The sequence below is a fragment of the Indicator indicator genome, chromosome 4 (assembly GCF_027791375.1).
Source record: "Indicator indicator isolate 239-I01 chromosome 4, UM_Iind_1.1, whole genome shotgun sequence".
NCBI classification, from domain to species: Eukaryota; Metazoa; Chordata; class Aves; order Piciformes; family Indicatoridae; genus Indicator; species Indicator indicator.
The window spans coordinates 32,738,070-32,758,436 of record NC_072013.1 but is presented as its reverse complement, the minus strand read 5'-3'; the positions used below and the strand labels follow the sequence as shown (position 1 = coordinate 32,758,436).

Here is a 20,367-nt window from a genome sequence, read left to right as displayed (position 1 = left end):
GTCTCTGGAGGTCGATGATCCGAGTGTACCGCTGGAGAACCTGGGATGCCAGAAATCAAGCTGAGTGGGTCTGTGCCAGCCCTTCCAGCGGTGGGATCTCCAGGATCTCAGCCGAGATCTCTTGCTGGTAGGTCTCTCAGCTGCTACGATCCCGCGTAGAGAACAGGCAGTTCATGAGCTACAATTAGATATCCCCACACCACCAGCCACCCAACCTGCACCTACTACAAGTGGAGCTTCCACCCACGCACCCACCACCCAGGAGGTGCCCAACCCACCCCGAGACTTCTCCAGGAACCCTTTTAGGAAAGCCCTCTGCTTCCCACAGGAAAGGCAGCGCTCGAACCCGGCCAGAACCGCCCCCAGAGTGCCGAGGCTCCGCACCTATTACTGCAGGTACCTCCAGAGATGCTGCAGGGTCCCCGCAGAGCAGCCGAGCTCCCCCTCACGCCGCGCGCCCCACCGCGCAAGCTCTGGCCCCAGAGGCGCGGTTTGAGGGCCGGGGGCGGGAGACGGTGAGGAGAAGTAGGCGGGGCGAAAAAGAGCGCGGGCGGCAGCGTCAACCTAAGAAGTAAAGAGGCGAGCCGGCGGGGGAGGAGGTTGAGTGACAGGTGACTAGACCAATGGTCAGGGCTGCCGGGCGCGGTGGGGGGCGGGGCGGCGGGCAGCCAATGGGAAGCGCTGCGCTGTCAGGAGCGAGCGCCTCAAATAATCGGGCTCAGCTGATTGTCCCCGGCAGAGAGTTGTTTGGCGGCGGGCGGGCGGGCGGCGCAGCCAGGAGGGCGGGCGAGAAGGCGGCGGAGGAGGAGGATTGGAGGGGTGTGAGGGGAAGCTCCCCTTTGTTGCATGGGGGTGTCGAGTCGGGGCTGAGGGGAGGAAGGGGAAGGGGAGGGCGCGGCGACCGTTTGTCGGGCCGTTGCCTTCCCGCTGCCCCATGAGCCCGACGGCAGCGGCCCTGGCTGAGGGGGCGGCCCTGGCTGAGGGGGCCGCCGTGCCCTACGCGGTGGAGCTGGGTCTGACCGTGCTCCACACGGCTCTGTACGCCGCGCTCTTCCTCTTCGCCTACCTGCAGCTCTGGCTGCTCCTCTACTACCGGGAGCGGCGGCTGAGCTATCACACGCTCTGCCTCTTCCTTTGCCTGCTCTGGGCAGCCCTCAGGACCACCCTCTTCTCCTTCTACCTGCAGAACTCTCTGCAGGCCCTCCGCCTCCAGCAGCCCTTTGCCCACTGGCTTCTCTACTGCCTGCCCGGCTGCCTGCTCTTCTCCAGCCTCTGCCTCCTCAACCTCTATTTCGCTGAGGTAAGTTTTTTCCTTTGGGGGGGGGGGGGAGGAGGGACACACCAAATCCTCACCATGCAGGACAGTGGGGTTAAAGGCTCCTCTTCAGCCACCCCACCTAAACTTGGAGGTGCCCTGAAGTCAAGGCTTTGAGGTGGGATGGATGGGGGGTGGGGGTGGAGGTGCGCCCTGGTCAGGCTCAGTGGGTGCTCGGAGGGCTGCCCTCGATGAAGGCTTTAGGGCAGGTTGGGAAGATGCAGGATGTGCCCTGAATCCAAGCTTGGAGTGGGGGAGCCCAGGGATTATGCTTTGAATCCAGGCTTGGGGGTGGGGAGGGATGGAGGCGGGGAGGGGAGTAAGCAAAAAGTGTGCCCTGAATCCTTGCAGCAGGGTGATGAGGTGCAGGGGGGACTTCCAGAAACGCAGACCCCCACGGGGTGGTATGGAGGGGTAACAAGCACATGCCCTGAATTTGGGGTTGGGGGTGGGGAGGGGGTGCAGAGATGTGCCCTGCTCCCGGGTGGGGCTTTACCCTTTGCAGCCCTCTGAGACATGACAGCACCGTGGGGTTCTCCTGGGGAGGATTGTTTAGCATCTTCTTATAATTGATTCCTCCTCTCTAAAGGGGACCAGAAAGTGGCAGCAGCAGGGGCTGCTCTGGCCTGGAGTGATGCCAACCATTACGTCACCACCTAGAGCCTCTTCTGCTATTGTTGCTGCGCTCCCTCCTTCTCTCCATCTCTCCGCTCTGCTGCAAACTGGGCTTGTTGTTCTGCAGCTTGTTGTCAGACACACACACAAAAAAGCCCTGAGATCCCCCTGCTTCCCCAAATAACAGCCTGGGGTTGGAGAGGTGGGCCCCTTCCCAGTACCATGATCACTACTGGGACAGTGCGGAGCTGCTTGTTATTGTTGCCAAGCTGTATTCCTCTTTTTCTAGGTTTTCCATCACTTGTTTGGTTATTTAGTTCCCCTTTCTCTATTCCTTTCACTTGGCTTTGTTTTTAAATCCATGGCTTTCTCTTCCCTGTCCTCCTCCAAATATTTTCTTTCTGCTCCAGTTTCTCCTGAGCAGCCCTTCGCTTGCCTGCCTTCCAGTTTGGTGACTTGTTTCGTAAATAGGCAGCACTTTCCCTCCAGCTTTGTTGTTGTTGTTCAGATTCTTTGCTCTGCAGCTCTCAGCTGTTCGCCAGCCTCACAAAGGAATCGCTAACACACAGCGAAATCGCTCCATCGCTCCCATGTGTCACCCGTGGGGAGTTATGATTTTATTTTCCTGAGGACATCAACATTCACATGATAATGTGAGACGTGGAGCAATGGGGTTGTTCAGCTGTTTTGGTTCTTCCTCCTCCCCCCTCCCTGCCCCGTCTTCTTCAGTGTAAACACCTGGGATCTGGGGGTAAAAAAGCTGTTGGGTGTTAGATATCGAGTGGCAGCAAAATAACAAATGGTGCATGGTGTGCATAATCTTGTCTGTTAAAGGGAGCCTGACCTACCAATTGCTCTAACCAGGAGGTGTTTGCGTCTCCTTGAAGTCAAGCTGAGGAAGGGATCCTGTGTTCTGGTGCCACAAAGTGCCTGGATTTCTGTTTTCTTCTAAGTCGCTGGACTTGACAGCAGCTTTGCCTCTTCGCAGGCCAGTTAAAAGAGCTCCTTTAAAGAGCAGCAAAATCAATTCAGATGGATTCTCAGGCTTCCCACAACATGTTTTTCAGTGGACTCTGGCTGATTATACCCCATTTCTTTCTCCTTGAAGACTAGAGCCAAGGGAGATTTTATCTGAGGAAATAAGAGCACAGAATCTAAAGTGGGGAAGGGTAAAATTATTTATTACACTGGGTGGGTATGCTTAGTTACAGAGAGGTTCTGACACCGAGCAGAATGGGTGTCCAGCACTCTGTGGTGCTCATGGGTGATCCCGTGGTGGTGGGTAGTGAAGCCTGCAGATCCTGAGATTTAGAGGAGGAGTACAGCTAGATGGACCAAAGCCTTTGGTGTTTTTCTGGCTTCCATTTTAATAATAGAAATGATGCTGAGTGGTGATATTTGGCCTCCTCTGCTTGGACAACAGGCTGATAAAATCAGTCCATCCTTCTCTGGACAAATGTGCTGGCAAATAACTGGGATGTGCCTGGCTTGGCTGCTCTTAAATCATAGGAGGAATTGTGTTAAGGGGTCTTAGGGTTTAATTGAACCGGAATTATCACTACCTGGAGGAAGGAGAGAAGCTATGGTGGTGGAACCACAGCAGTTGAGGTGAAGTGGCTCAAGATCTAGAGATGTCTGATAAGTTTGTGTAACTTGTCATGTAAACAGTGTGGTGCAGAAACTTTAATTTCCCTCCTCGCTGGAGCTGTTCAAGGCCAGGCTGGACAAGGCCTTGAGCAACCTGGTCTAGGGAAAGGTGTCTCTGCTCGTGGCAGGGGGGTTGGAACTAGGTGATCTTGAAGGTCCTTTCCAACCCAAACCATTCTGATTCAAGCAGAACCTGCTGTGGAAGGCCCATCCATTCCCAGTTTTTAAGAGCCAGTGGGTAACAACCTGTAGAAGATCATTTGTCTTCAAGCCTGAGGGTGTCATCCTGGTCTGGTGTGTCCTCAGATAAAAGCACAGGCTGTTTCTGTGCTGATGGCCTGGCTGATTGTCTTTGAGCACAGTGCCTTCTTTGTGGAGATGCTGGAGAAATGGCATCTGTCTAAGCAGTGGAAGAAAACGTGGCCTGTGCTGTGGTATTTGAGCTAATCCTGCTTGATTTATGGAGCTCCTCAGGCTATGGACAAGCTGAGAATGAAATGGTGCTGGGTGGGGGAAGAGCTCCAGGGAACAACAAATGCCCATGGAGAGCTTGTGCTGTTTTGCACTCCAGGCTGTTATGGGGCTGAAATTTGAACTCGTGGTCTGGTGTTCTTCTTTCTGTGGGAAGAAGCTCTCCTCTGCCTATCCCCTCCTGACTTTTGAGGTTCCTAGAGGGATGTGGAGGGTTGACAAGATTGATTCTTTGGTGGTGGAACGTTCTGTTACCTGGAAAACCAGAAGGTGTAATAATGTCTGCTTGGGACCATCTCTTCCTCTCTGCTCCAGCTTGTAACAGAATGAGTTACTGTGAAGATGTAGAGTTCACAGTACATCAGGTCAGAATTCCTCAGATCTGTTCCAAATCTTGCCTGAAATTGGCAGACCCATGGCTCAGATATCCATCCCAGGAAAGTTTTGGAACAGCTCCTCTGTTGTCACCTAGACATCTGCTTGAGTAATGTTGCCTCTCCTAAGAGTCTGCCAGTTCCTGCTTTCCCCCAGGACATGCTCAGGAGCACAGAACATGTGGAAGTGTAGCCACAGCAGTGCATTAAGAATGTGGCCAGCAGATCAAGGGAAGTTCTCCTTCTCCTCTACTCTACCCTAGTGAGGCCAAAGCTGGAAGACTGGGCCCAGTTTTGGGCTCCCTAGTTCAAGAGATAGAAGGAACTAGTGGAGAGAGTCTAGGAGAGGCAGTGAAAATGCTGGGGGTAAGGGGGGGAGCTGAGGGAGCTGGGGCTGTTTTAGCCTGGAGAAAAGCAGCTTGAGAGGGGATCTGATCAATGCCAATCAAGAGATAAAGGGGAGGGGTCAAAAGGATGGGGCCAGACTCTTTTCAGTGGTGCCCAGTGACAGGAACCCAGGAGGTTTCATCTGACCAAGAGGAGAAACTTCTTTGCTATGAGGGTGCTGCAGCCCTGGAGCAGGCTGCCCAGAGAGGTTGTGGAGTCTCCTCCTCTGGAGAGATTCCAAACCCAGGTGGACATAGTGGTCCTAGGCAACTTGCTGTGGGTGATCCTGCTTTAGCAGGGGCCTTGGACTAGATGATCTCCAGAGGCCACTTCCAACACCCACCAGTCTGGGCTTCCGTAATGGCCTCCATCTTGACCATTTCAAAGACCTTGAGCACTTGGCATCCTTGCCTCATTTGGGAGTCAGTAACTGTGCCACAATGAGTAAGGCCTTCTGCTGGTGTTGTGAGGTGAGGCTTTGGCATGCTGCTCTGCCAGACTGGTGTGGCCATAACCTTTAACCTGTCTGGGTTTCTCTAAGTGCTCCATCTGATGAGATGACATCAGCCTCTTTCATCCCTCCCTACTCGAATTGCACTGGAGCAGACAGCCATGGAAGGAGCATCCAGCTTGGAAGCTGTTTGTCCTTGGTGTCCTCTGTATCCCTGCCTTCTCTGATGGAAAACTGGGAAAGTCTCCACCCATTCTTGCTCTCTTCCACTTTTCTTGTCTAGCAGGGAACTAGCTTGTGCCCTCTGCCTCAGAAGGACAGCTGGGAAGGGGTCACAAATTCAAAACTGCTCCATCCCATAGCTGATGATTCCCAGGGGCTCCATGGTTCCTGACTGAACAGGTGGCCATGCCAGGGCCCAGCTATTCTAGGAAATCAGGGGACATGCAAGTTGCACCCTGTGTTCAGGATGGCATGGGATGATCTCAGTATTAGTGGGGATGGTGAGAGCTCCTCCTCACAGATTGTTCCAGCTCTCTCTGCAGGGTGAGGGGGGCTAGAACACTTGTTCTGGGGTGTAGTCCCAAAATAGTCCCTGCTCTGCTCCGATGTTTGCTGCTGAATGACTGTGGTGAGAGAAGGAATCTGGCTGTGGATGCTCCTGCAACTGAGAGCTGTGCTTCTCTCAAGGCAGGGCATGGCCATGTCTTGTCTTGAGCTCAAACTCTTGATTTCTTCATGGAGCAAAGAGACTTTGATTCTGTCAGACAATGAGAAACTTCTGGCTCCTCTGGATCTTTCAGATGTATTGTAAGTGGCTGTACCAAAACCACACTGAAGTGTTAGGACTAAGGTTCTGGATTGTACAGGTGTTGAAAATGATCCTCAGAGCTGTTTGTGGGATATGGTGTCTGTTACTTGCCATCTTTTAGCAGCTGTGACACCCCCAGTACGCCCTCTAAGGAGGGGAGTATGTTTCTACATGCTCCAGGAACTTCACTTTCTGGGTGCAGTGACGTGAGCAAAGTGTTCACTTTGCAAGACATCCACTCTCATCACAACAACACAAGCCTGCAGCATCACAAGGGCCTTCGAGGTCTGTAAGTCGTCTCAGCCTCACCTTTTTCCTAAGTCTGTGGCTCATGTGAACTGCTCCAAGGACTTGTGGCTCAGGAAAGACAATGAAGTGTTGCCTCACTGCTATAAAAGGCTTGCTCAGGAGTAAATGTTCTCAGTCCTGCTTCTCTGGGTGAGCAGAGACCTCTTCCTTGTTTTCAGCAGGCAACTGTGTGACTTCTGGGGCTGGTCTCAGCTAGGGTCTGAAGGAACTGCTCAGGTTGCAAGGGTTGCCCTGCTGTCTGAGGGCAGGGGTCTGTATTTCTTATTTTTGTGAAGAATGTTCCTGAGCTCTGCACTGGCTCCTTCACAACAGAGACCTCTACATCAGCAGTCCTTGGATTTTGAAGGCAGCAGAGGTAGTCCACTGCTGAAAGCCCTGTGAGATTGGCTTGAGGGTAAGAACTCAGAGATGTGTTTAGAACCCTGCTGGTGTCACCTACTGACCCTACAGAGAAAAAGCAGCCTTCAGGTGAATCATGGCTTAGCTAAAGCCACTGTAAATTGAGTGGTGTCCTGAAGTTACAGGACTAAAGAGCTGGGGGCTAAGGAGTGTGAGGTTAGTGCTGTGGTCTCCCTCTGCTTTTTGTGGCAGCAAGCCAAGCATGAGTCTCAGGTTTCCATTGCACTCTTAACCCTGAGACAGCTTTGTGGGTTTTAGTCCTCAGGCTCAGAGGAGGGTCATGGGAGACTCCTAGGGATTTTTCTCTTTTGAAGTCACCACATGGTCTTTGCAAGGCCCAGGTTTCCTGTATCTCAGATGAGCTTTGGAGCTCAAGGTGGATTATGCTATGCTTCTGTACTTCTCTGGGCTGGTATGGACCAGGACAACAGTGCAGAAGACTTCAAAGGCTGCTAATTGTACTGTGCCCCTCAGCCATGAGGGCCAGATCCCTCTGCTGTACTACTGTCTTGTTCCCCAGCAAGTGCTGCTTGAGTTCATCCACCCTCAGAGTTGGGGAGAGGAGCTAGGCAGTGAAACTGGCTCTCAAAGAGGCAGCTGGAGCTGTCTGATGCCCTGTAGGAAGGCTTTCAAATGCTTGAAGTTACTACAATGGGTCAGACAATCTTCAAACCCAGAAATGTCTCTGGGTTTCCTGAAGTTTGAGTGCCATTGCTACCTTGCTGCTGACTGGGAGTCAGGGATCAAGAGATCCCCTCAGAAGAAAAGCTAACTGAGGGTGTCTTGTAAAAGATGAGTTGTCCTTCTCCACAGCCATAGGCTGGAAGCTGACAGGGAGGACTCCTTGCAGATGCAATGAAACTAAAGCTCTACATACAGGCAGTGATCCTACAGTGGGCTTTTGCTGATCCCACATCTGCTGGGTCTGCATGGATGGTTTCCCTACCTCTTCCCAAGTTCCTTCAAAGTCTCTAGACACAAGCTTTGTCTAAGGCAGAATGTGACTTCAGCTTTGAGATCCTTCCTGGTGGGGTCTGTCCCGGGAGCTGCATTTTTTTCCTAGAATCACAGAATTCATCTGGTTGGAAAAGACCTTTAAGATTGAATCCAACCATTATCTAACTCTATCAAGTCAGCACCACATCTCTGCTGCTTGGAAACACCTCCAGGACAAAACCCAGTTCCTGCCATGGCTATGCTGAATTAGTGTGTGACAAACAAGCTCCATGTAGCTCTGCCACTATGCTGCTTGTCCTGACCATGGCTGAACACCAGTTCAAACATATTGACTTCTAGCAGGACCACTGTGCTCACAGCTGGGCTGTCAGCTTCTTAAACTGTCTAGCCTCCCTTAAGCTAGAAATCCTGCTCCTGTAGGCTTCAGCAGGAGGCACCTGCCCCACCATTTCTGTCAAGTGTGCTGTGCAACGTGGCAGGTGGGACCTTCCACCTCTGGAGGACTTCCAACCATTGCAGAGTTAGTTTTCAGATGTGTTTGGCCTACAGACACCTTCAGGGTGAAGGAGCTGTGAGCTCCAAGTGCTTGTTTAAGTCTGCAGGTCCATAATCCAATCCCAGAGGGCTATTTTATATCAGCTGTTGGTCTTGCTGAAGCACAGCAGCTGAAACAGCCTTCTCCAACAGGGGAATCAAGTGTGATGGAGGTCCTAAAATATGCAGCACACAACACTGGGCAAAGTAGATGCATTTTGAATGATCTCCGGAGTGCTTTCTGCTTTTTGTGCAGTCCTTAAGTGTGGTTTTAAAGGTCCTTGTCACATGTGGGGTATTAAATATTTCTGTGCTTGTTGAACACCTGTGTTTGAGCCTGGCTCTTGCAAAATAATTCCAATCTGCAAGTCCAGTACAAGCTTGGTGCTAATAATCTTGAGTCCTCCAAGATCATAGAATCATTTTGGTTGGAAAAGACTTTTGAATCCAACCATTGTCTAACTCTACAAGATATCCAGCTAGATGCTGGATTCCCTACTGTACTTCCTCACTTCAAGAAGGACAATGAGGTGCTGGAATGTGTCCAAAGAAGGGCAATGAATATGAAGGGCCTAGAGCACAAGTTCTGTGAAGAGCAGCTGAGGGAACTAGGGTTGTTTAGCCTGGAGGAAAGGAGGCTGAAGGGAGACCTTTTGGCTTTTTACAATTTTATGAAAGGATGCTGGAGTAAGGTGGTGGTTGGTCTGTTCTCCCAAGGAACAAGTGATAGGCCAAAAGAAAATGGCCTTGAGCTGTGCCAGGGAGGGTTGGACATTAGGAACAATTTCATTCCTGTAAGGGTTGTCAAGCCCTGTAACAGGCTGCTGAGGGAAGTGGTGGAGTCTCCATCCTTGGAGGGATTGGAAAGCAATGTAGGTGTGGTGCTGAGGGACATGGTTTAGTGGTGACCTGGTAGTGCTGGGTTAATGGATGGACTTGGTCTTGGAGGTCTCTTCCAACATTAATGATTCTCTGATTCTATCTTAACTAAGTTTGATGGAGAGCTATAGGCCATGCTCAGTAATGCTCTGCAAATCTTTCCCCTAGGTTATATTCAAAGTGAAATGTGCAGCTGAATTCAACAAATACAAGTAAGTGACACTTCCTTAATGTTACCTGCAAAGCTGCTGTGAGGTGAACTCCTGCTGCAGTATTAGGAGTGGGAGCTTCAGACTCAAAACCAGAGCTCAATGCCATACCTGGCTGTGCTCCAAAGGACCGGTGTTGTGCCTTAGGCAGAACTGGGAGCTTCTAGGGTACCAAGGAAGCAAAATTCCATGCTGCATGCCTCCATGTCCTCAGCATCCCCATACCAGTGCTGGTAGCAAACTAGATGAATTTGTAAGGTCTTTCTGAGCTGTCCCACCTAAAAAGCTCTGCAGGCTAAGGCTTGAGCAATAAGTGAGCCCTGTATTAGTGCAGCCCAGGTGCTTCCCAGCCATTTCCAGAGAAACCCACAAAGGAAAACAGGCGCTCCAGTGGCTTTCAATAAAGTCACAGTGATTGTGATGACTCAGAGCTTATTGACTGAAGTTAATGCAGAGCTGGAGTGACACTTAAAATCTGCAAGATAAGAACCTGACTGTCAGAAGATGAGTCTTGCGACTCATGACTGCTTCCACTGTTTGAGTTGGTGGCTCAAATACTCTGCAGACCTGGGCTGAAACTTGCTGAGATGTCTGAACTTGATAGCAAGCACAGCCCTGGGTGCACTGGGGGGTTCTCTTGCCTGATGAGATAGGAGGGTGGTGCAGAATGAGCCCGGAACTGACTGACTCTGTCTCCATTTTTTTCCCCTCCTCCATCTCTCCAGGGTCCTGTTGTACCTGGGCTCTGTATTTACCAGCCTTCTCTTCTTAGTTGTGAACTTAACTTGTGCAATGTTAATCCATGGTGAGGTCCCAGAGAGCCAGCTGAAGTGGACAGTCCTTGCCCGTGCCCTGGTCAACGACAGCCTCTTCATCCTCTGTGCCATCTCACTGGCTTGCTGCATGTGCAAACTGGGAAAGATGTCTTCAGCAAATGTCTACCTCGAGTCTAAGGTAGGTGAATGCCTCTTGTCATCTGCAGAAACTGCACAGTCATCACCTGGATTCTCAGCTGGATCTGGGTGTGCTTACTTGGGGTGATTCTCACCTGGTAGCACCTGAGCTACTCTTGCTCAAAGACACCTTCCAGTGTGGAGGTGGCAGCTACCCCCTCCAGAAAGCACTTGCTTCTGCTGCAGGACACTTCATTCCTACACATTTTAGGGGGAGTACATTGTCTGTAGCTTTGCTGGCACAGGAGAAGATCACAGAATCTTAGTGTGGTGGGATTGGATTGGACCTCTGGAGATCATCCAGTCCAACCACCCTGCTAAAGCAGGGTCACCCAGAGCGGGTTGCCCAGGATCACAATGTCCAGGTGAGTTTGAGAAGGAAACTCAACCTCTATACAGCTTGTTCCAGTTCATCACCCTCAGATGGATGAGCTGCTTATGCTTTTCAAGTTCAGACGTATAACTTAGGGTTTGACTGGAGAGGGCTCTTCAAGAGCAGCAGATGCCATTTCTGCAGTATGTTGTCAGTAAGGACAATACAATACAATCTGCAGTACTTTCTCTGGCAGATGTATAACAGTCCTCTGCAAAGGGAGAGCTTCAGCTACTTGAGGCATTGCTTGACTGTCCTGGATGAGATGAGCATCTTAGAAGGGGAGGAGAAGCTGCTTTAGGCCTTTCCCCAAGGTAGGAGGACATCTGAGGGTCTGAGCGTACACAGCTCTTCCCTCCCAAGGAGATAGGAAAGCTGAGCCACCAGCCAGTCTCATCTTAGTGTGGCAGTAGGCTGCAATGAAGTGTGCACTTGGCCTGCCTCCTCTTCCTCTGGGAAGCCATATCACTGCTGTCAAAGGCAATGGTCCATGGTGGGGCAGAGGAGGGGTCTTTTGAAGAACCTGGAAACATCTACAGGGAAAACTTTAGCACCTGAGCATGGGTGGATTCAGGGAAGCCAGCTGCCTGGCTCTGGTACTTTTGAGCTACTGTGACTCTCTATGGGCTTAAATCACTGTTGTGACTTGCTCTGAGAGGCTGCCTTCAGTGAGCTCCTGGAAGCTTCTATGAAGACCTTCTGGAGCCACCCAACTGCCATGCATTGGCTGGAGGTATCTCCTTGATCCTTAGCAGGCTGTTTGTGTGACCGTTCAAAGTGGCTGTGGTCTTTAGAGTGACATCTGAGTGGGTGGCCAGAGCTGTGCTGTCAGGGTTGAAGCTGAAGCTTTCTGTAGAAGTCTGGCTCTCTTAAGCAACAGAGAACATTGGTTCCTGCCCAGAATCCAGGGTGTGTAGGCTGGGAGTGTCTTCCTAGCTGGCTCCAGTGACAGCTGTCCACCAGGTGATCTGAAGCGAGACAGGAGCTGTGACTAAGCACTCAGAACTTGCTCACAATCCAGCTTGCCTGGGCCAGGTATCCAGCTCTGACTGGCTCTGGACACTAACTTATCAAGTTCACCCAGCAGTGGTTCAGCAACACAGCAACTTCCTCTAGTTACATTCCTGAGGTTGCCTGTGGGGCCTTGCTCAGGTAGGACATGCTCTAGAGAAGTCTGCTTTGGGCTTGAACACTCAACCTGACTGTCAGGTAAAGCTCTCTTGCATGCAAATGTTGTCTCCCTTCCCTTGTGGGCATCCCCTGACTTGGTCTTGTGTAGGAGCTGTGAAAATAGGGTGGGGATGAGCAGAAGTGTTACACAAATGCCTGAAAAGGTTGTCCTGCCTCCTCAACTTCAGCTGTGAACCTGCTGACACAAAACAATACAGCAAGGCTGGAGGGGCCCCTCAGGCTGCTTCCACTGAAGATAGGGAGATTTGAGCCACTTGACACTTGAGAAAGGAGGTTGTGCTATTGGACTGCTGCCAGATTCTGTTCTGTGCTCCTTCTCAGGTGGAGACATAGAATCACAGGATGGCTTGGGTTGGAACAGACCTTTAAAGGTCACCTAATACAATCCCTCTGCAATCAGCAGGAATACCTACAACTAGAGCAAGTTGTGCAGAGCTGTGGACAAGCTGACCTGGAGTGGGTCCAGGGATGGGGCATCAACCACCTCTGGGAAACCTGGACTAGTGTATCTCCACCCTGAGCATCAAATATTTCTTCCTTCTCTTCAATCTCCCCTGTTTTTAGTTCAAACCCTCACCCCTTGTCCTGTCACAACAGGGCCTGCTCGAAGGTCTGTCCCCAGCTTTCTGATCAGCCCCTTTAAGCACTGAAAGGCCACCAGAAGGTCTCCCCAGAGCCTTCTCTTCTCCAGGCTGAACAACCCCAACTCTCAGCCTGGGCTCACAGCAGGGGACTTCCAGCTCTCCCATCATTGCTGTGACCTCCTCATTCTCCAAGAGGTTCACGTCTCCCCTGTGCCAAGGACTCCAGAGCTGGCCCCAACACTACAGGTAGGGCCTTAGCAGAGCAGAAGGGCAGAATCCCCTCCTACCTGCTGCCCATGTTGCTGGGGATCAGCCCAGGAGATGGCTGGGTCTGGGCTGCAAGTGCACAGTGTGGGTCACATCCACCATCACCCCCAAGGCCTTCTCCATAGGGCTGCTCTCCAGCCCTTCATCCTTCCCCAGCCTGTAATGATGCTGGGGTTTGTCCTAGCCCAGGTACAGGGCCTTGTGCTTGACCTCATTGAGGCTGTGCCAGATATGCAGCCAGATCCTACCCTGTGGTCCTCGTCACCTTCCCCAGCCTCTTCTCATTATGCTGACCTGAACCCCAAGGACTCAGCTAACAGCACTAAAAGAGACTTTGCTCCTATGCTTCACTGGTGTAATAGGGACTTTGCCAGCAGCACTTTTGTGCTGACTCTTCCAAGACACTGTTTTGAGCAAGAGCTGTAAAGCTGGGAGAAGAGAGCTGGCATCTCCATAGCCTGGATGTGGAGCAAGTCAATGAGGTGAGCTTCCAGAGCAGATTGCTTAAAAAACAAAGGCAAGTCAGCTGCTGAGATGTTTGCCTGCCCACTTACTGCCTTGGTGGCTACCAGTAGCTATTAAAAAACTTCATGGGTGTTTTTAGCAAAGGAAAGGAGACACAGATCTTCGGTGACTTCCTCTCCCAGGAGTAGCCATCCAGGAAAGGTAGGTGCTGTGACCTTCAGGTACCTCCTGTAGTTATCTCTGTTCTGAAACATGGAGTGAGCTCTTCACTGGCACAAGCTACCAGGAGGCAGAGCTCTTGAACATCTAGCAACCTTTCAGTGTGTACAGCAGTGCCTGGTTTGGCCCACAGCAATGCTGAGGTTCAGCTGCTAGGTCTTCAGCTGCTAGTTGTTCACCCAAACTCTTCAGGCTTCTTTCCTAGACAAACAGATTCCATGTCAGGGGTGCCAAACTGCTGCAGAGTGAGGGACATCACTGACAAAGTCTGATCAGGCTGTAGGAGAAGCAGCAAGCTCATGGCTGTTGGTTGGCCTTCTGGAGAGTACCACAGTGGTTGGAAGAGCTTCTTGCTGGACCATCAGTTTGAAGCTGACTGATAAGATCCTGGGAATGGTACTCCAGTGCCTCAAGTCTTCCCTGCTTCCAGGTGACATGGGCTGTATCATTCAGCTTCTGCAGTGAACTCATCACACAAGGAAGCTCTTACCCAGCTCTGAATATTTTAGCAACACCATGCAAATATTCTAGATCCTTCTTAAGCACTTGAGGTGGTGCTGGTAAATCACAGGGCTGTAGGAAGGTCTGTGTTAAACCAGTTTCTTCTTCCTATTCTAGGGAACATCTGTCTGCCAGGCTATTCTTGTGGGATCTGTAGTGGCTCTTCTGTATTCCTCAAGGGCTTGCTATAACCTGGTAGCTGTGGCCATATCTCCAGACAGTGTTCCTGGTCCTTTTAACTATGGCTGGGACAACCTTTCAGACAAGGTAAGTATCTGTGATCCTCAGTTGAGAGGTGGTGAAGTGAAAGGCAGTTATTGTTCCCTGCTGTGAGGGCTGTGAAGATAAAAAGGGGATAGCCTGGGGGGGTCTGTTCAGCTGAATCCCTACACAAGCTGGCTTTCTGCCTCAGAAGCCCTGCTTGATGTCTCCACCACAGCAAACCCAAATCTTCCACAATCTGACTGCCTCTCCAGGAGGGATTCCTTGTTGTGCTCTTCAGTCTTAGCCTGCCCACTCTTCTTTGGGGGGAAGAGGAGGACCAAGTCAACTAGAGCAGAAAAGCAATGCTTAATTGGGTGTGGCTGCATGTGAGGGAGAGTTGCTCTGGGGAAGGAGCTAACAGCACTCTGGTGGCAAGCTGAGGAGAACCATCTCCCTGAAAACAGTAGCAGGACCTGGATAAGGGTCATTATTCTGTTGCAGGGCTTCCTGCCTCTGAGTTCTCCATGCTCCTAGTTTGTATGCTGTGTTCAGCTTTGGAAGCCCTGTGGCTCTGCTGATGGCTGGGTCAAAGATCTCTTAACTTCTTTCCACAGATGCACATGGAAGTGAGCAGTGAAGAGTATGTGGTGTTTGGGGTGGTTCTCTTCCTCTGGGAGCTGGTGCCAACCACTTTTGTGGTGCTCTTCTTTCGGGCTCAGAGGCTGAGTCAGAACCTGGTAAGCCTCACGCTGGAGCTTGAGGAGCTCCAAGGTGCCTGGGGAGGTGGAGGTTGGGAAGCTGTGAGAAATACCTCACTTCTGGCCTAACTTTCTCTCTGACAGACTCCAGCAGGGATGGTCAACAGTCACAGTTACAGCTCCAGAGCTTACTTCTTTGACAATCCAAGGCGCTACGACAGTGACGATGACTTGTCACGGCTTGGGGCTAGAGAAGGAGGGTGAGTGTTGTCCTGCTGCCTGGTGTAGAGACAGCTGAGCTCTTGGCTTCTGCTCTGAGGAGACAAATGTAAGTGTAAGAGACAGCTGGGGCAAGGAGGCTTCTGACAAAGGTTGAGTTTGGTCCCTTCAGCAACTCACAAGGAGCTTCCACTTAGATGAAAATGGCCAACTTGGAGAGGTGGATTTCACACTGCATCTCCACATATGCAGTGACTGCAGACAGGAGGTCTCAACCAGGATGGCTGCTCTTGCTAGAATCCTTCCTCAGCTGCAGGGTCAGATTGCTCTTCAGTCACCTTGTCCAGAGAGGTTTCTCTACTGGAAAGAGGTGGTGAAGTCCTGAGAGGGATGTGCTCTCTGGGAGCCAACTGGGACAAAGCTCTGTAGGAACACCTGTTGTAGAGAATGGTCAGGTATCCCTGACCAAAACTCCAAGGGGAAATGTGGCAGTCCTTAATTTGCTGCTCAGAGGACTTAACTTCACCTGCCCAGGAGTGTAGTGAGAGGTTCTGGCTCTTCTTGACCAGTGTTGTAGGGCCTGGTTCTCCTCTCCTTATATCCATTCCTTGGAGATAACTGTGCCAGCATGTTGCAGGTGCTTCCACAGGTTTGGATGCCCTGATCAGTCATAGCAACCCCATGAATGCTTCAGGCTTGGAACAGGGTACCTGGAAACTGCACAGCAAAGAAAGGACCTGGGGGGTGTTGGTCAACAGCTGGCTGAAGGTGAGCTCAGGTGGGTAAGAAGGCTGATAGCATTCTCACCTGGATCAGCAATAGTGTGGCCAGCAGGACCAGGGCAGTGATTGTCCCCCTCTACTGGGCACTGGTGAGGCCACACCTTAATACCAAGTTCAGTTTTGGGCTCTTGAGTCCAAGAAGGACATTGAGGTGGTGGAGCATGTCCAGAGAAGGGCAGTGAAGCTGGTGAGTGGGCTGGAGAACAGGACTTGTAAGGAGTGGCTGAGGAAACTGGGGTTGTTTAGCCTGGAGAAAAGAAGACTAAGAGGACACTTTCTCACTCTACAACTCCCTGAAAGGAAGTTGGAGCCAGGTGGAGGTTGGTCTCCCAACTAACAAGTTATAGGACAAGAGGAAATGGCCTCAAGTTTCACCAAGGGAGGTTTAGGTTGGACTAAGCAACAATTTCTCCACCAAAAGGATTCTCAAGCGCTGGAGCAGGTGCCCAGAGCAGTGGTGGAGTCCCCATCCCTGGGGGTGTTTAAAAACCATGCAGACAAGGCACTTTGAGACATGATTTAGGGGCAGTGGTGGGTTGACAGTTGGATCTGATGATCTTAGAGGTCTTTTCCAGCCTTACTGATTTTACGATTCTATGATCAGTGCTGGGAGCAACAGCTTTCCTAGCTGCAGCCAAAGTTCTCCTTTCTAAGAGTCCCTATCTACTTGCTGTGTCTCTCCCTACAGCTTGGCCACCCCTCAGTGCTCTGGCTGCTACGGGTCCCTGGCTGGCAGTGACAGCTACGTGGTGGGTGCCCATCTCGGCTCAGCCGCTACGGACAGCGCTCCCTTGCTCTTTGCCGCAGGCGGCTCGGAGATGAATAACCACCACAGCTCATACCCTCCACTACAGGACTAAAGAGGCTGCGAGGTCCTTCTCCTCCCAGAAGTGGCATTCATGTATAGGATTGTGACCTGGTTTTTCTTCCCACCTTCCCCAAAACGTTGAACCTGTCGACACAAACATTCCACTACCTGCTGCGGCCGTTAGCGGGACCTTGAGCCTACGGCTGCTGGCGGTGAGCAAGAGAACTGTGACTTTAAGGTACCATGTAGCAAAATGAAGCTGAACTCTCTGGAAGCTTTTTTTTTTTTTTTGGTGGTTTTTTTTTTTTTAAGTTCTTCTTGGTCTGGTCTTCAAGATGTTGGCAGCTAAAATTGCACCAGAGCTTCCTCACTAGAAAAGAAAACATCAAAAAATGCGTATTTGCACTTTTTATCTGCACACTTGGAAGGAACGGATCTTGCTCAGGCCATGCTTGGTCTGAGACTGTTCTAATTACTCCTTTTTAATTGCACATCTGTGGCTAGGAGAGGCACTGTCCTCCCTGCAAAGACCTGTTCATGAAGCCCTCTGCATCCTGACTCATTTGGGAGTGTGAAGCTCTGTGGTCCTCCTGCAGGGAACCTTGATGTGTGCTGTGCCATGTTGACACCTGCCAGGGCTAAGCCTGGGCTTGCTCTGGCTGCTGGTCCTGGTTTCACCTGGTAGCCAAGCTCTCCTACATAGGGCTGTGGGGTGGAAGCTGAGCTCAGAGCATATCCTAGCAGAAGCCTCAGCATGATACCAAGTGTTCCTACTGGCATTAAGGTGGTCACCAACCCCCACTGGCTTGTGGTGAAGGAGGAGGAGGGCTGGTATGGATGGTAGCTGCTGGCAGGTGATGTGGGGCAAGAAGCTGCTGCCTTCAGGGAGAGCTTCAAGCTGGAGTGGCCCAAAGCACATGTAATACCAGGGCTGCTGTGAGTGGTGGGAGGTGGCCAGTGATTCTGCTCCTCCTTGCTCTTCAACCATGGTTGGGGCTCCCCTTTCCCCTCTCAGTATTAAACTGCATTGAGCAAATAACCAAGAGTTTTAACCCTGAAGTGAATGTGAACTGGTGGGGTCCCCTCTAAGGTGCAGGAGGTCTCTCTTGTGGTAGAGGTAGGAGCTGAGGGAAGGGATCTTTGTTTTCCCTTTTCAGGGGGCAGTGCTCTGGGTCTGGAGTCCTGCTGCTGCCCCAGTATCTGTTGACAGTGTGGGGTGGTGTGCACAGGGTTTGGGTCTGCTGGGTCAGTTTGTAACCAAAATAGCCAAGTTTGACCTGGCCTGTAGCTCCATCAGGTTCTTGGAGACAAAGCTTGGTGTTATTCCTGGCTTGTCCCTGGGCCTGATGTGGGGATGAGCAAAGCAGCTTTGATCATAGCCTTGGCTGGAGGCACTGGTCTGGAGAGGGCAGCTGCTCTGACCTCTGGACAACCTGAACTGGAACTGCTTGTACCCCACTTTGAGCTGCTCTTGCTGCTGGAACCCAAGACAGTGAAGGAGCAGGATCCTGTGTATGGAGCAGGATTGTGCTGCCTGGCTGGGGGACACTGAGTCAGGCGTTGGTGCATCAGTGTCCACAGCTGAGTGTGAGAAACCCCCAAGCACTGGGCCAGACCCAGCTTCTCCTCCCTTGCCTCATGCTTGCTAGTATGGCTTGGTCACCCTGTTACCCACCTTGTCACAGTGAGAGACTTGTCATACCTTGTCCCTCTGTTCTGGCTTGTGGGCCCCTCTCTGCTAACCTGCTTCCTTCTTGCTGGCCCAAAACCAAGAGCAACCCCAGCTGCTTCTTGGAGAAGGCTCTGAGATGACAACAGCCCATCCCTCTTGCTCTAGTACTTGAACTGGAGAGGCCCACACTGCCTGCTGTGGCTCTCCTGGCTGTTCCACCTCATGTGGTGGGAGGGACCTGCCTCCTTCCCTCAACTGGGCCACAAAAACAGGTTGCTCCATCTCGATCACTGCTCGACTTATGACAAAGCTCCTGAAGGGCCTGGGCTGGGTGCTGTTGCCCTTCTTTCCTTTCCCATAAGTCGCCAAAGACAGTTAAGTGATGTTGGTGGCCCCTGTTTCTTGCTTAAATTCCAAAGCACTAGGAGCACTTTAAGTTTTTCTTCTGGAGGGAAAAGAGTGTAGTGCAAAAAAAAAAAAAAAACAAACCTAATTAAAAAAACTAAACTGAAGGGCTACAGGCTCCTTGTTCACGTTGCACTGAAGCACACACCACCAAGATGATCTTCCTGGCGTAAGGGGGCTCTGAGTCTCGTTGCTGATGAGTGACTGGCAAAGTGTTTTGGGTTTTACTCATTTCAGAACTCTTTGACCACTCCTGGTGGGGTTGGTCCTGTGTTTTACTGAAGTAATTTATAGCTGAGAAGTACAATGACTTTTTTAATGCATAGTTGCCTTTTTGTTAGCTTTTTTTTTTCTTTCCTTTTAATTTTTTTTGAGGGGGTCTGGTTTAACAGTGTTTTGGCTTTGGCAGTTGGGCAGCAGCTGCCTGCACCAGGAAGCTGTGGCCAATGAATGTACCTATTTGTTCTTCACTAAACTGTAACCAAGCACTGCTCTGTTCATGAAATAAAAAAAAAAAACCAAAACTAAAGTTTAAAAAAAAAAAGCCCTTTCTGTGCTGGGTTGCTGTGGTCTGCTCTTGGTCTGAGCCAGCCCAGCCAGCTTCAGACCTGCTCCTGGCCAGGTGCTTGGTGGCTGTGCCCCCATGGAAACCCAAATATTACAGAATCAGTGGTAGGGGTGGGAAAGGAGTGCTGGAGATCATCCAGTCCAACCCCCCTGCTAAAGCAGGGTCACCCACAGCAGGTTGCCCAGGATCACAAGGTCCAGGTGGGTTTGGAATCTCTCTGGAGAAGGAGACTTCACAACCTCTCTGAGCAGCCTGTTCCGGGGTTCCAGCACCCTCACAGCAAAAACTTTTCTCCTCTTGGTCAGATGAAACCTCCTGGGTTCCTGTCACTGGGCACCACTGAAAAGAGTCTGGCCCCACCCTCTTGCCCCCCTCCCCCCATAGCTCTAGCATCGATCAGGTCCCTTCTCAGGCTGCTCTTCTCCAGGCTCAACACCCCCAGCTCTCTCAGCCTTTCCTGCTCACAGAGATGCTCCAGGCCCCTCAGCATCTTTGGAGCCTCCCTGGACTCTTGCAGTAGTGTCCTGTCTCTCTTGTACTGGGGAACCCAGAACTGGACCAAGGACTCTGGCTGCAACTCCATGAGGGTAGAGTAGGAGGGGAGAGGATCCCACTTAAACAGGCTGGGAAAAGCAGGAAGGCCAACAGGTTCCAGTACTTGCCTAAATTTGCCTCAACCTCTTCCTTCTTGTCCCCATTTTCTCCTCCCCACCAGAGACCAACCACCAAGCAGCACATTTTCTGAGGCACACTCTTCCTCCTTTCTACACCACAAGAGCCCAGGACCACTGCTCCCACAAGGTTCTAGCACAAGGCTGACCAAGCAGTGAGTAGCAGGTTCCTTGTTATGCTCCTCGGTCCTTCTCCCCACACCTCCAACAAGGAAGTAATTGGAGAAGCCTACGGCACAAAGCAGGGTTCCTGCAGCAGGGACCATCAGGGCCAGCCTGTCACCAGGAGAGAGCTTCACAGGATGAGGAAGGCACCTGTGCATGGCTGCAGCTCTGGAGCACAGGAGCTCCTACAGCCCCTTACTGATTATTTGATGTCCAGAGACCGTGTAAGCAAGGGGCTGGTTGGAATCATGGAGCAGGCAAGGA

General features: G+C 51.4%; 1 protein-coding gene across 1 annotated transcript; it reads left to right on the top strand.

Moving 5' to 3' along the window:
- Positions 1 to 934: 934 nt before the first annotated feature.
- On the top strand, positions 935 to 16,674 carry GPR137C (G protein-coupled receptor 137C). Its single transcript, XM_054400681.1, has 7 exons — positions 935 to 1,300; positions 9,318 to 9,361; positions 10,084 to 10,312; positions 14,029 to 14,178; positions 14,730 to 14,852; positions 14,958 to 15,073; positions 16,503 to 16,674. The coding sequence occupies exons 1-7, from the start codon at positions 935 to 937 to the stop codon at positions 16,672 to 16,674; spliced, it is 1,200 nt and encodes a 399-aa protein (XP_054256656.1).
- Positions 16,675 to 20,367: the final 3,693 nt, after the last annotated feature.

Bases quoted from the DNA above. Each gene is read 5' to 3' on its own strand.
- GPR137C (XM_054400681.1), top strand. From the start codon at position 935: ATGAGCCCGACGGCAGCGGCCCTGGCTGAGGGGGCGGCCCTGGCTGAG. The intron at 10,313-14,028 runs GTAGGTGAATGC...TTCCTATTCTAG, and splicing joins ATGTCTACCTCGAGTCTAAG to GGAACATCTGTCTGCCAGGC. The intron at 14,179-14,729 runs GTAAGTATCTGT...TTCTTTCCACAG, and splicing joins GGGACAACCTTTCAGACAAG to ATGCACATGGAAGTGAGCAG.